This window comes from Condylura cristata, unplaced genomic scaffold (assembly GCF_000260355.1).
Source record: "Condylura cristata isolate star-nosed mole 26May11 unplaced genomic scaffold, ConCri1.0 scaffold00032, whole genome shotgun sequence".
In the NCBI taxonomy this organism is placed as follows: Eukaryota; Metazoa; Chordata; class Mammalia; order Eulipotyphla; family Talpidae; genus Condylura; species Condylura cristata.
In genome coordinates this window covers 2,899,938-2,911,717 of record NW_004567133.1, presented here as the reverse complement: position 1 = coordinate 2,911,717, position 11,780 = coordinate 2,899,938, and the positions used below count along the sequence as shown (strand labels likewise).

The following is an 11,780-nucleotide window of genomic DNA, read 5'->3' as shown; positions in this document are numbered from 1 at the left end:
AAGATTTATTTATTTGTACATACAGAACCGGGGTACAGGCTAGAGGCTCAGGGGCGGTGAGAAGCTTCACCAGAGACAGAGTGGGGAGCAGAACAGGCAGATCGACAAAGCACACTGCTGAGGGGAGCAGCGGGTGGGTCAGGAGAGGTCTGCCACACCATGTGGTCACCTCCGGGGCAGGCGGGATCGAACTCATGCGGAAGTGGCTTTAGCTTCTCAGTGCAGTGCTTTAACCCGCTGCGCCACCAGGGAGGGCCTCTTTCTTGCTTTTTAATGTAAACTTACAGCTATAAAGGTGATTGCTTGCATCTCTTCCTTGGCTCTTCAGCAGTCACCTGCCACTGGTAGAGGGACAGGTGTTCCAATGCCTTCTTCCCAGCTACAATAACTTGTCTACATTTGACTATTAACCAGAAAAAAAAAAAGAGATAAGTTTTATTGTGTGGGTTGGCATGTATATATTCCTTATTGCTAGGGTAGTGAAGGATTTTGAGATAACTAAACTGTAGAAACAAGTCCAAAATCACCCCATAATGCATTCCCCATACTTCTGCACCCCTTTATGTCCTCATGTCCCCTAACATCTATTCTCCTAGCAAAGTGCCATGTGTTCTCCTGCCTCTCTGGCTGTCCTTATGCAGTGATACCACATTAATGAAGCTCTAATTTTCAGTGAAGCACAACCTGTATTTTCTACCATTATTTAACACTCATTTTAAATGATTCTAGCATAGTACCATAAGTGTTCATAAATACAATTTGTCTCCTTACTGGGATATAAGCTCTTTAAAGGCAGAAAAAGGATTAATTTAACTTAATGTTCCTGGTAAGCTAGGACATCTTCCAGACACATGCTAGGAAATTTTAAATTTGTTTGAATTAATAAATGAATACATTTTTGGGTTTTCCTACTGTGCTATTTCTTTATCCCAGTTTTGATCTCTTTGGCTTGAATAGAAATGTGCTGGCCAGGGATCTGTGTCATTCAAGGATGTGACTGTGAATTTTAGCCGGAGTGAGTGGCTACAACTGACCAGTACTGAGCGGACGCTGTACCGGGATGTGATGCTGGAGAACTATAGCCACCTGGTCTCAGTGGGTGAGTTTTTCCTGTGTAATGCCTCATTGAGTGATTTTTTTTTAGTTCTTGGCTACCAGAATTTATGGGTCCTTTGTGGAGATGAGTGTTTCCATGGATACATATCTTAGGTCAAAGGTGATTGTGCCCACCTCTTTAATGAAAGGACACCATACACGTGGTTTCTGAAACTGTACTTTCCTCATTCTTCGTAGCTTTGATGTCCATGCAGCTTGTCAGTCTTCCCCTCTGTCTTACAGGGTATTGCATTGCCAAGCCAAAGTTGATCTTCAGATTGGAGCAAGGAGAAGAGCTGTGGCCCATAGAGGGAAAAGTGACAGGCCAGAGGGATCCTGGTGAGTGAGTCATAACAGGTGACAAAAAGAAGCCATTGGAAGTCAGGTCTCAAATGTGTTTATTTAGAGACCGGGCCCTTTGGTCTGTGTCTTAGTGACTTCTTTAGGGCTCTCAAGTCTTTAGCAGTGACTGACAGTGAACCCACTTGCTCAGATAACCTGAATCACCCTTAAATGTTTCCCCTTTCTGCCAACTTTTAGGGAAACTGACTGTTCTTATACCTGGTATTAATTCTCTGCTTGCCTTATCTTAGACCTATTTTTCTTGCTTTCTTTTTCTCCATTTTCAAGGACTATTTTCTTTTTGTTACTCTCTCCAACCAGACATTCATTATTCTGCAGATATTCCTACCCTATGCCACTCATGTTCTTGGTACTGGGGAGAGTGTGAGTGGCTAAATATGTACATTGTAATCCCTAAAGCAGCATTATAAACATACAAAGAAGTATAGCCCAAAATCAAAAAGATAAATTAAAATGGAGTGCTAAAAGGTTTTCACTAAGTTCAAAAGGGTAGAAGCTAAGTTTTTGAAGTTATTTAAAAAAAGAAAGAAAGAATAAAAAGATACCTAGAGACTATATATAGCCTGTCAAACTTAAAATGTTTACTGTCTGGCCCTTTATAGAAAGTTTGTTGACTTATGACCTGACTACTCTACTTATGTTTTATGCATACCAAAACACAAATAGAATATTTTCACACACAATCAGCAACACCTTGAACAATAATGAGTTGAACAGAGAAATTCAGAAAGAAAGACTTTCTCCATTGATGTCCAAGAGGCATTGGAATTTAACAAATATTTTTTTTAATGTGAAAACTTAGTAAAATAAGACAAGGTGAATATACCTTTCAACCCTATTCATACATAATGAGGAATTTCTAGACATATCTCTACCAGTCACCCCAGTAAGGATGTCTAGTATCATTATATTATTTAATATTAATTTGAATGAATTAGAAAATAAAATTAATTATAAAATAAATAATTGGCATGAAAGTTTAGAATGGGAAAGGTAAATCTTTATTTGCAGACAATATGTATCTAGTCAACCCAGTTGGAAAATAACCGGCTGGAAGGTAAGAAAATTGAATTGACCTTATTTCAAATGGTAGCAAATTTTGAAAAAAAAACCTAAGGACTAACATTAAAAAATTGCACAATGTGGCCCTCCCTGGTGGCGCAGCGGGTTGGAGCACAGCACTGAGAATCTAAAGCCGCTTCCGCATGAGTTCCATCCCCGCCTGCCCCGGAGGTGACCACATGGCATGGCAGACCTCTCCTGACCCGCCCGCTGCTCCCCTCAGCAGTGTACTTCGTCAATCTGCCTGTTCTGTTTCCCACTCTGTCTCTGGTGAAGCCTCTCACCACCCCTGAGCCTCTGGCCTGTACCCCAGTTCTGTATGAATAAATGAATGAATCTTTAAAAAAAAAATTGCACAATGTTACCTATCTAAATTTTTTTTTTTTAATTTTAGACATAGGTCATGTTATTTTATCTATTTTAAAAGAAGATTTATTTATAAGAACTGGGGTGTAAGCCAGAGGTGTGAGGGGGTGAGAGGGTTCACCAGAGACAGAGTGGGGAGCACAACAGACAGATCTACTGAAATACACTGTTGAGGGGAGCAGTGGGGAGATCAGGAGAGGTCTGCTGCACCATGTGAGTCAGCTCCCTGGTGGGGGATCAAACTCAGGCCGCAGGGGCAATAGTATGATAGTGCTGAAACTTAATCCCTGTACCAGGAGGGAGGCCCTCTATCTAAAGTTTTCAAATACTTGTAAGAGCCTAAAAGACTTGAAATTGTATCATGTTTCCTCCACAGGAAGATTCAGGGGTTAAAGATGTCATGCCAGTTCTCTTAAGCCAATCTAGATACATAGTACTCAAATAAACTTAACCTAAAATAGCCAGAAGGAACTCAGGAAGGTCATTGATGTCTTCTGAGAGGAGCTGAATGACTGGGAGACAATAGAAAATACCAGTCTTTTTTGGTAACTCCTGAAATTTGACCCATGTTGAATATACCATTAAATAATTTTTGTTTTAGTTAAAGTAAGGATAACAGCTGTTTCATATGATACTGAGAGGGTAAGACGAAGACTGAAAATTAAGTGTTGAGTTTTCTGATATTGGTGATTTTAACAAGAAAAGTTTTTAGGGAATGGTGTGGTGAAAGCTGGTAGGTTCATATGAGAACGGAGGTCTTTTACTTCCAGCAGGAAGTTGGGCGAGCCTTGCTGTAGATTAGGAGTAGAATCTAGACAAATATAAAAAAAAAAAAACTTCAGCCATTTCTGGATTTTCTGAAATGTGAGGGAAATCTGCAGTAGTCAAGAGACAAAACAAATTAGAAACCTAACAGTGAGCTGAAGCTTAAAGCAGGTTCATTGAGCAGCAGATATGAAATGGAACTTGTTCAGAGGACAGATGCTCATTCCACCACCATGAGAGCCAGACTGATGGGAAAGTGCAACCTGCATCTTCCACATGAAATCAGGGCTCTGCAAATCTGGCTAGATCCACCCTAGCTGTTACTGTTAACTTTCTTTGACTTCCAGGAGGGAAAAACAAATTTTCAAGAAAGGGATGGCCAGTTCAGCCTTCCAGATACACACAGATTATAATGACACCAAAAATAGGAGGACAAAAAAATTAGCAAGCTCATGTGAAGAAGTCAGTTATAAGACTCAGTAGAACTGATAGAATTAAAATATGGAGGACTTTAGATTTTAGAATTATTCAGTACCAATTTTTTTTTAATTGTATGCAGAACAAAATCCAAAAATAACAAAAGCACTTTTGAAGTGCAGTGAAGAACTTGGTTTGGGGTATTTGCCCTCTCAAATGTCAGTAATAACTCTATGACTGTAGTAATTTAAAGTTTTCCTTTGAAACTATTTTCTGTACCATTTATTCTTACCTTCCAATGACCTAACTCAAAACCAAAGCTTATTTTCTGAATCCTTACTTATCCCTAGTTGTAAGTATGCATTTACAAACCTAAAGCATCCACTTGTGTTGTTGATAGCCTTATATAAACCTAGGGTTGCCCTCTCTTACTTTAAACACCTCTTAAAATGAATCAGCCCATATTAATGCTTTTTTTGTTGTTGCGCAAAAACTTGTGAAAAATTCCATTTGATGTAACCTCTAAATATTATACATACATCTTCCCACAACCTGCATCTCTTCTTGCCTCTGCAGAGCTTTAATAAAAGTTTTAGGACTGTCAGCCATGTAGTCAATACTTGTTGTGCTTTTTTTACACGTGATTCCTATTTAAGCTAAAAATTTCACCTCTTGCTTTCTCCTTAATTACTCTTGCCAACAACAAGCTCTTCTTTATTAGAATTCTCATTTCACTTAGTGGCTGACCTCAAAGTTGATCTTATAATGTGACACCTTAGAGTATCTGGCTGTTACCTTTTTGTCCCCCCGACCTGAAAGATGTCTTTTTTACTCTTCCTTACTTTGATGTTGTAATATACAATAGATTGTTTTCATGTGGTAATACTGATAGAGATGTGTATTCAGAAAGCATTCTGAAGTATGAAACATCCTAAGTCGGGCGATATTATCTTCTTATAGATGTGATTCATAAGATATATAGATTGACATGAGGCCTATTTTTTAAATAAAAATTTCCTATTAAATCATATTTTTTAAATAGGGATCTTCAGCAAATTCTGATGTATAATGGTAAGGGAGGGGCACTACGTATATATCAAAGGCAACTGGAGCAACATTAAAACTGATAGCAGCATAGTTGTAGTTGGGGGAGGTATGCAAATTGTTAAATATTTAGAATTTCAGTGTTATTAAGTACTATTTGGACAAAGATGATGAAAAGTGTATTAATGAAAAGTATAGGTAGTGAATATTTTAAAATACTTGAGCAAATAGAGGTTAAGAGGCATGATCTGAAAAAAAAAAATGTGTTTGGCAAGGGAAGAAGAGTGATACATTTTATGGATGATATCTGTGTTTCTAGTAGGACCAAAGTTTAAAAGCAAGCTTACCAAAGAGTAAAAATCTTTATGAAACTTATGACTTGTGATTAGGAATGAACATTAAAAAAATTTATTGTGAATTTCAGCAAGAAGTCACATATCACTCAACCTCAAAGTTAAGGATAAAACTAATATAAATCTTATTTTATGGGTGATCTAGCAGGCTGCACTTACATAATCTAAGACTTCCCATGATGTTTCTTCTGAACACCCACATACATTATTATTCTGGTTACACTACTTTCTACTCATGTCTTTTGTTGGATTCTTACCATTATCTGTAGTTTCTGTGCCATGCTTTTCCCTCAACTCAGTTGTTTTTTTGTGCTTAGTTGTGCTTTTTTTTTTAGTTTAAGGTCATAGCTTAAAAATAGTAATTATATGTATGTTCATTACTAGTTTTGCAGGTGTTTTCTGTTTTTGTTTTCCTTCTGAACCATGAAGAAATATGTGTTTGGAATTTTATCGAAGGAACTTGGGACTGAAAATTGAGAATAAGTGATAAAATCAAGTATATTTACAAAGAAAATGTGTTAACATTTCAAAATTACACTTAACTTTCTTTATTTCTAGAAGTCAGGACGTTTGATGACATCAGAGAGAGAAGCCAGGAAAACCAAGATAAACATTTGTGGCGAGTTTCTCTCACCAACAAAAAAACATTGACTAATAAGACAGATAGGGTTTTCAGAAAGACATTTGATTTGGATACAAACCCAATTTCTGCAAGAAAAACACCATGTGAAGATGACTGCAGTGGATTAAATTTGAAAAATGTTTCAGAGTTAGTTAGTGGTAAAAACCATTCCAGTAAGAAGTCTGATGAAATTAATGCATGTAGGAAGTTGCTTCTTCCAAACAGGCAAGAAAATAATTATGCTGAAAAGGAATCTGATGAATGTAATCAAGATGGGAAATCCCTGAGTAATAATGAGGACCTTAGTGAGCAACAAAGAAGTCAGACTTCAAGACCACCTCTTAAAGATAATGAACATGAAGAAACTCTTTTTCATGAGTCAGCTGACATCACAGCTAAGAGAGCTCAAACAAAAAAGAAATCTTGTGATTCTAAGGAACATAAAGAAAGTATCAGTAACAAGTCAACCCTAGAAATTCCCCAGGAAATTCACACAAGGAAGGATCACTCTGAAGTTAATGAGAATTCAGCCCTTACTCATCATCAGAAAATTAATATAGAGGAGGAAACCCATGAATCTAATAAAAATGAGGACAGTTTCAACAAGTCACATCTCATTCATCCTCATAAAACTCAAACAGGAGAAAACATCTTTCAGTGTAATCATTGCAAGAAAGCTTTTGGGCAGGAGTCTCACCTCACTCAACATCAGATTACCCATGCAATAGAGAAATCATGTGAAAATAATAAATCTCAACTTGACTCTCCAAGAACTCACACAGGAGATAAACCCAGCGAATCTAAGAAATGTGGTAATGCCCCTGTGATGTCAATCCTTACTGATCAGCAGAGCAGGCAGTTAGAAAAGAGGCCTTTTGTATGCAATGAGTGCAAGAAAGCTTTCCGTCATAGCTCAGCTCTAAAAGTTCATCAGAGAATCCACACAGGAGAGAAGCCCTATAAGTGTAATGAGTGTGGGAAATCCTTTTATGCAAAATCAAATTTCAATCATCATCAGAGAACTCACACAGGGGAGAAACCATATGAATGTAAGGATTGTGGGAAATGCTTCTGTGTGAAATCAAACTTAACAAAACATCAGAAGACACATACAGGAGAGAAACCTTTCAAATGTAATGAATGTGAAAAAACTTTCTTCCAGAAGTCACAATTTACTGACCATCAGAGAACACACACAGGGGAGAAGCCCTATAAATGTAATGAATGTGGGAAATCCTTTTACTATAAGTCAGCCCTACATGTACATCAAGGGAAGCATTCAGAAGACAAACCCTATAAATGTACTGAATGTGAGAAATCCTTCTGCTATAAGTCAGCCCTAATTATACATCAGGTATCTCATACAGGAAAGAAGCCCTATGACTGTAATGAATGTGGAAAAACCTTCTGTGTGAAATCAAATCTTACGAAACATCAGAAAATTCACACAGGTTTGAAACCCTATGAATGTAATGAGTGTGGCAAATCCTTCGCTATGAATTCAATGCTTGTTGTACATAAAAGAATTCATACAGGGGAGAAACCCTATGGATGCAATGAATGTGAGAAGTCCTTTTACAAAAAGTCAGCCCTCACTAAACATCAGAAAACTCACACAGGGGAGAAACCCTATGGATGCAATGAATGTGGGAAAGCCTTCCATATGAAATCAACTCTAATTATACATCAGAGAACTCACACTGGAGAGAAACCCTTTAAATGTAATGAATGTGAAAAGGCATTCTATGTGAAGTCACTTCTTAATATTCATCAGAGAAATCACACAGGGAAGAAACCCCATGTGTGTAATGAATGTGGGAAAGCCTTTTCTATGAAGTCAAATCTCACTGACCATAAGAGAACACATTCAGAAGAGAAGCCATACGAATGTAATGAATGTCAGAAAACCTTTCGCCACAAATCAACTTTGACTGTACACCTGAGAACTCACACGGGGGAGAAGCCCTATAAGTGTAATGAGTGTGGGAAATCCTTCTACATGAAGTCTGCTCTTAGTCAACACCAGAGAATACACACAGGGGAGAAACCTTATGGATGTAAAGAATGTGGGAAAACCTTCTTCCAGAAGTCACACCTCACTAAACATCAACGAACACACACAGGGGAGAAACCTTATGAATGTCAGGAGTGCAGGAAAACCTTCTTCCAGAAATCACATCTTATTGAACATCAGAGAACACACACTGGGGAAAAACCCCATGAATGTAATAAATGTGGGAAGTCTTTCTGTTACAAGTCAGCCTTAACCATACATCAAAGAACTCACACAGAAGAAAAACCTTATAAATGTAATGAATGTGAAAAGTCTTTCTGTATGAAATCACACCTCACTGTACATCAGAGAACTCACACAGGGAAGAACCCCTTCGAATGTAATGAATGTGGGAAGACTTTTTATGTGAAGTCAAACCTCATTAATCATCAGAGAACACACACAGGTGAGAAGCCATATGAATGTAAGAGATGTGGGAAATCGTTCTGTATGAAGTCAACCCTCACAGTACACCAGCGGACACACACAGGAGAGAAACCCTATGAGTGTAGTGAATGTGGAAAGTCCTTTTGTAAGAAGTCAACTCTTACTAAACATTTGGTCATTCACACAAAAAAGCTACCCTAAAAAAAAAAAAAAGGAAAATCTTCCTGTGTGAGGTTAAATTTTGTCATGGAAGAAACCATAGGAATGTAATAATGTGAAGACTCCTCAGAAAGTGCACATGTGGTGGGGGTTGGCTGACTCTCCATGAAAGAGATGAATATGGAAAACTTTCTGTGTCATACCTTACTGTCAGAGAACTTGTGGATCTACCTATTGAATACATGCTTCAGATAAATCATGGGGGAAGAGAATAAAGAATGCCATAAAGGCATTTACAAAGTTGCAACCTACTTAACATTAATATTGAAGGGAAGTTATATAAATGTGTTATATGCATGAAAGTTCTAAGGAAGAAGTCAAATTTTGTTATATACAAAAGGAATACTAAGGGAAACTGATCAATTTGAGATATGTGGATATGTTTTTTCCTCTAGAAATAATGTAATACCAGAATTAATGAGTCCGATATACAAAATTTGACAATGCGACATCAGATGTAGCTAATGCTGATGTTACTCATTGTTGGAATATAAAGCCTCAATAGTTGACAGTTTCAATAGTAGGTTGACAGAATCAGATGTATGAAGAATACTTGATTTAAGCAAGGCTTGGGGATGTTACAACATACACCTGTTGTGTATGTTTGATTTACACAGTGGATGTCAAAATAGTTGTCAGTAGAAAAAATATACCTATAGCATAATTATTATGAAAAATTTCTCCCATTAAGTGCCGCCAGTATCTCTTTGTATTTCGATACATTGTAAATGACATGTCTGCCAAACTTGAAGCACTGTACCAGGACATACTGAGAAAGACAATGTAAAGGAAATGGTATATAGCATGTTAACTTTTGTGTAAGAATTGAGAAGAAATAAGAAAAAATATATATGTGTACTTGCATAACTACTTATTTTTTCAAAAAAAAAAGCTAGATCATAAACTACAAACTAATACCTAACACTAATATCTACAAACTGATAAGGCAGCAGTGAATGGTAGTGGAGTTAGAAATAGAAGCAGTTTATTTTGACTAACTTTTTATGAAATTTTGACTTTTAAACAAATGTAAGTTACATATTTAACATTTAGTAAAGCACTTCTGAAACTGAAAACAAACCAAATTTATATCAAATTAGTAGTTTAACCAGAGAAAATCATTCAAGGGATGTTTGAACACTAGTGTGATTTACATCCTGAATGAGATATGTCTTATTACAACAAACAAAAAGATCTGTAAAGACTTAAGTAGACACTACTAGTTAATTTTGTTATTAATAATTTTAGCATTACTTTGAATCTATTTTGTGTATATTATAGGATAAAGTAAATGAAAAACTGTTTGTAGGAACTAAAATTCCCGATCTCAGATCATAATAAAATAAAAACATATGTAAAATTCCCTATAATGATAAGCAGGAAGTGGAAATATTACTCATTAATTAAAAGAAATTGATATGCTTCCTAGCTACGTCCATTGAGAAGACCTAGGAGCAATGGCATCCTCATGGCAATGAACAAATCTAGTCCCCAACATCATCCACTAAGAACCAGGACTCCTTGGAGAAGTAACTGGTTTTAGGTGTGGGTCCTGAAGAGTCAAAGGTGAGTCTGAGACCTGTTGTGTCAAAACTAAGGAAGCACTCAAAGATTAATGCAGATGCGTCAAAGATCACAGAAGTTAGTGAGAATGGGTTCCCACTGATCACATCTGAGGTTACTGAATAATTCACAGTGAAACAGAATGATTGTCTATAACATTTTGAATAAAAATTTGAGTTGCGGTAATACTAGAAGGAGAAAAGAGCTAACATTTTTGCCATTGAAGGCAAATCTTATACAAATTCTTTGTAGCTAGAGGGAATTAATTCAATTTTCGCTCTGTTCCTTTAGCAGGTACAGTTGCTTAGCTGTAGTGTGGGAAGGCTGTTGCAGAATAATGTCAACTAGTGTAGAAGGAATGACAGAATTTGGAAATTGGTAATTTGCAGCCCCTAGTGCTTCTGGGCAAAGATTGGCAATGGATGTGGGCTTTGTGTAATGCCAGAGTACCTCCCACAGATAGATGATTCATTGAAACTGGAACAAATGTACTTTTCCAGTGGAATGACTGTCCAGCTATGATCAAGTGATCACATGCACTATCAGAGTGTTGACATTATGTACATCCTCACGAGATGCACATGCAGAACTTATGTTGCATTGAGAAGGTTCCTTGCCAGAATGTTTAATGTAAATCTAACCAAATGTTTAGTCTTTTAGTTTACAGGAAATGAGGAACAGCTTCAGTAAAGAGTAACAAATCTGGAATGTTATGTAGCTTACAAGATTGCTGGCCTGGTTTTCCCACAAAAGGAAAGAAAATCTTTGCCTTTCAATTGAAAGTGGTTAAAAGAAATGCTCTGCATGAACCTTGATGAGATCCAAAACTTCTGGCTTTAAAAAGCCATGGATATTTTAAAGGCATTTGGAGGCATTTGAATATGACATGGGCATTAGATAATTTCAGGGAATTAGTGTTAAAGTGAGGTGATCATGATAAGGAGTTAGTGGGTTCTGTACATGCATGCTGAATACAGTGATGAATTGTGATGTCTGCACATTTGAAGTTATTTCCAGGAAATAACACATCTAAGTAGATGAAGCAAATATAGTGCATTTAGCAAATAACTGGACTCAGTGATAAGCACATGGGTGTTTATTGGATTTTTCTTTTAAAAAAACTCTGAATTTTTTTTATTAAGGTTTGGAAAATGACACCACTTATTACTCTTGCTAGGTCTGTTGACATCTACATGCCCATTGTTATGACTTGCTCTTCAATAAAGAAGCTCAACAATATCTTTTCATAAAAGCGTTTCACTGTCTTGATTTAATGAAAACCTGTTCATAATGTATGCTTAGGCAGAGCCCAGTACTGTCAACAGCAGAAAACTGTGAGCAGAAATAGTGGCAAAAGCACTGCTCGTCATACAGGAGAATGGTGCTGTGTTCAGAAAGTGCCCTCCTTTTTCCTCCTCTGACTGCTTAGATAGGTAACTGTAGAGCCACAAAGTGCCTGGGTGCCAATTGT

General features: G+C 37.0%; 1 protein-coding gene across 1 annotated transcript; it reads left to right on the top strand.

The window, feature by feature from the left end:
- Positions 1-817: 817 nt before the first annotated feature.
- Positions 818-9,031, top strand: LOC101637484 (zinc finger protein 420-like). Its single transcript, XM_012731633.1, has 6 exons — positions 818-826; positions 958-1,099; positions 1,339-1,434; positions 6,024-6,084; positions 7,000-7,772; positions 8,193-9,031. The coding sequence occupies exons 1-6, from the start codon at positions 818-820 to the stop codon at positions 8,726-8,728; spliced, it is 1,617 nt and encodes a 538-aa protein (XP_012587087.1). The 3' UTR covers positions 8,729-9,031.
- The last annotated feature ends 2,749 nt before the right edge of the window (positions 9,032-11,780 follow it).

Excerpts from the sequence above, each read along its gene's own strand:
- LOC101637484 (XM_012731633.1), top strand. Across the intron at positions 1,435-6,023 it reads GACAGGCCAGAGGGATCCTG|AAGTCAGGACGTTTGATGAC; the intron begins GTGAGTGAGTCA and ends CTTTATTTCTAG. Across the intron at positions 7,773-8,192 it reads GAAATCAACTCTAATTATAC|ATCAACGAACACACACAGGG; the intron begins ATCAGAGAACTC and ends ACCTCACTAAAC.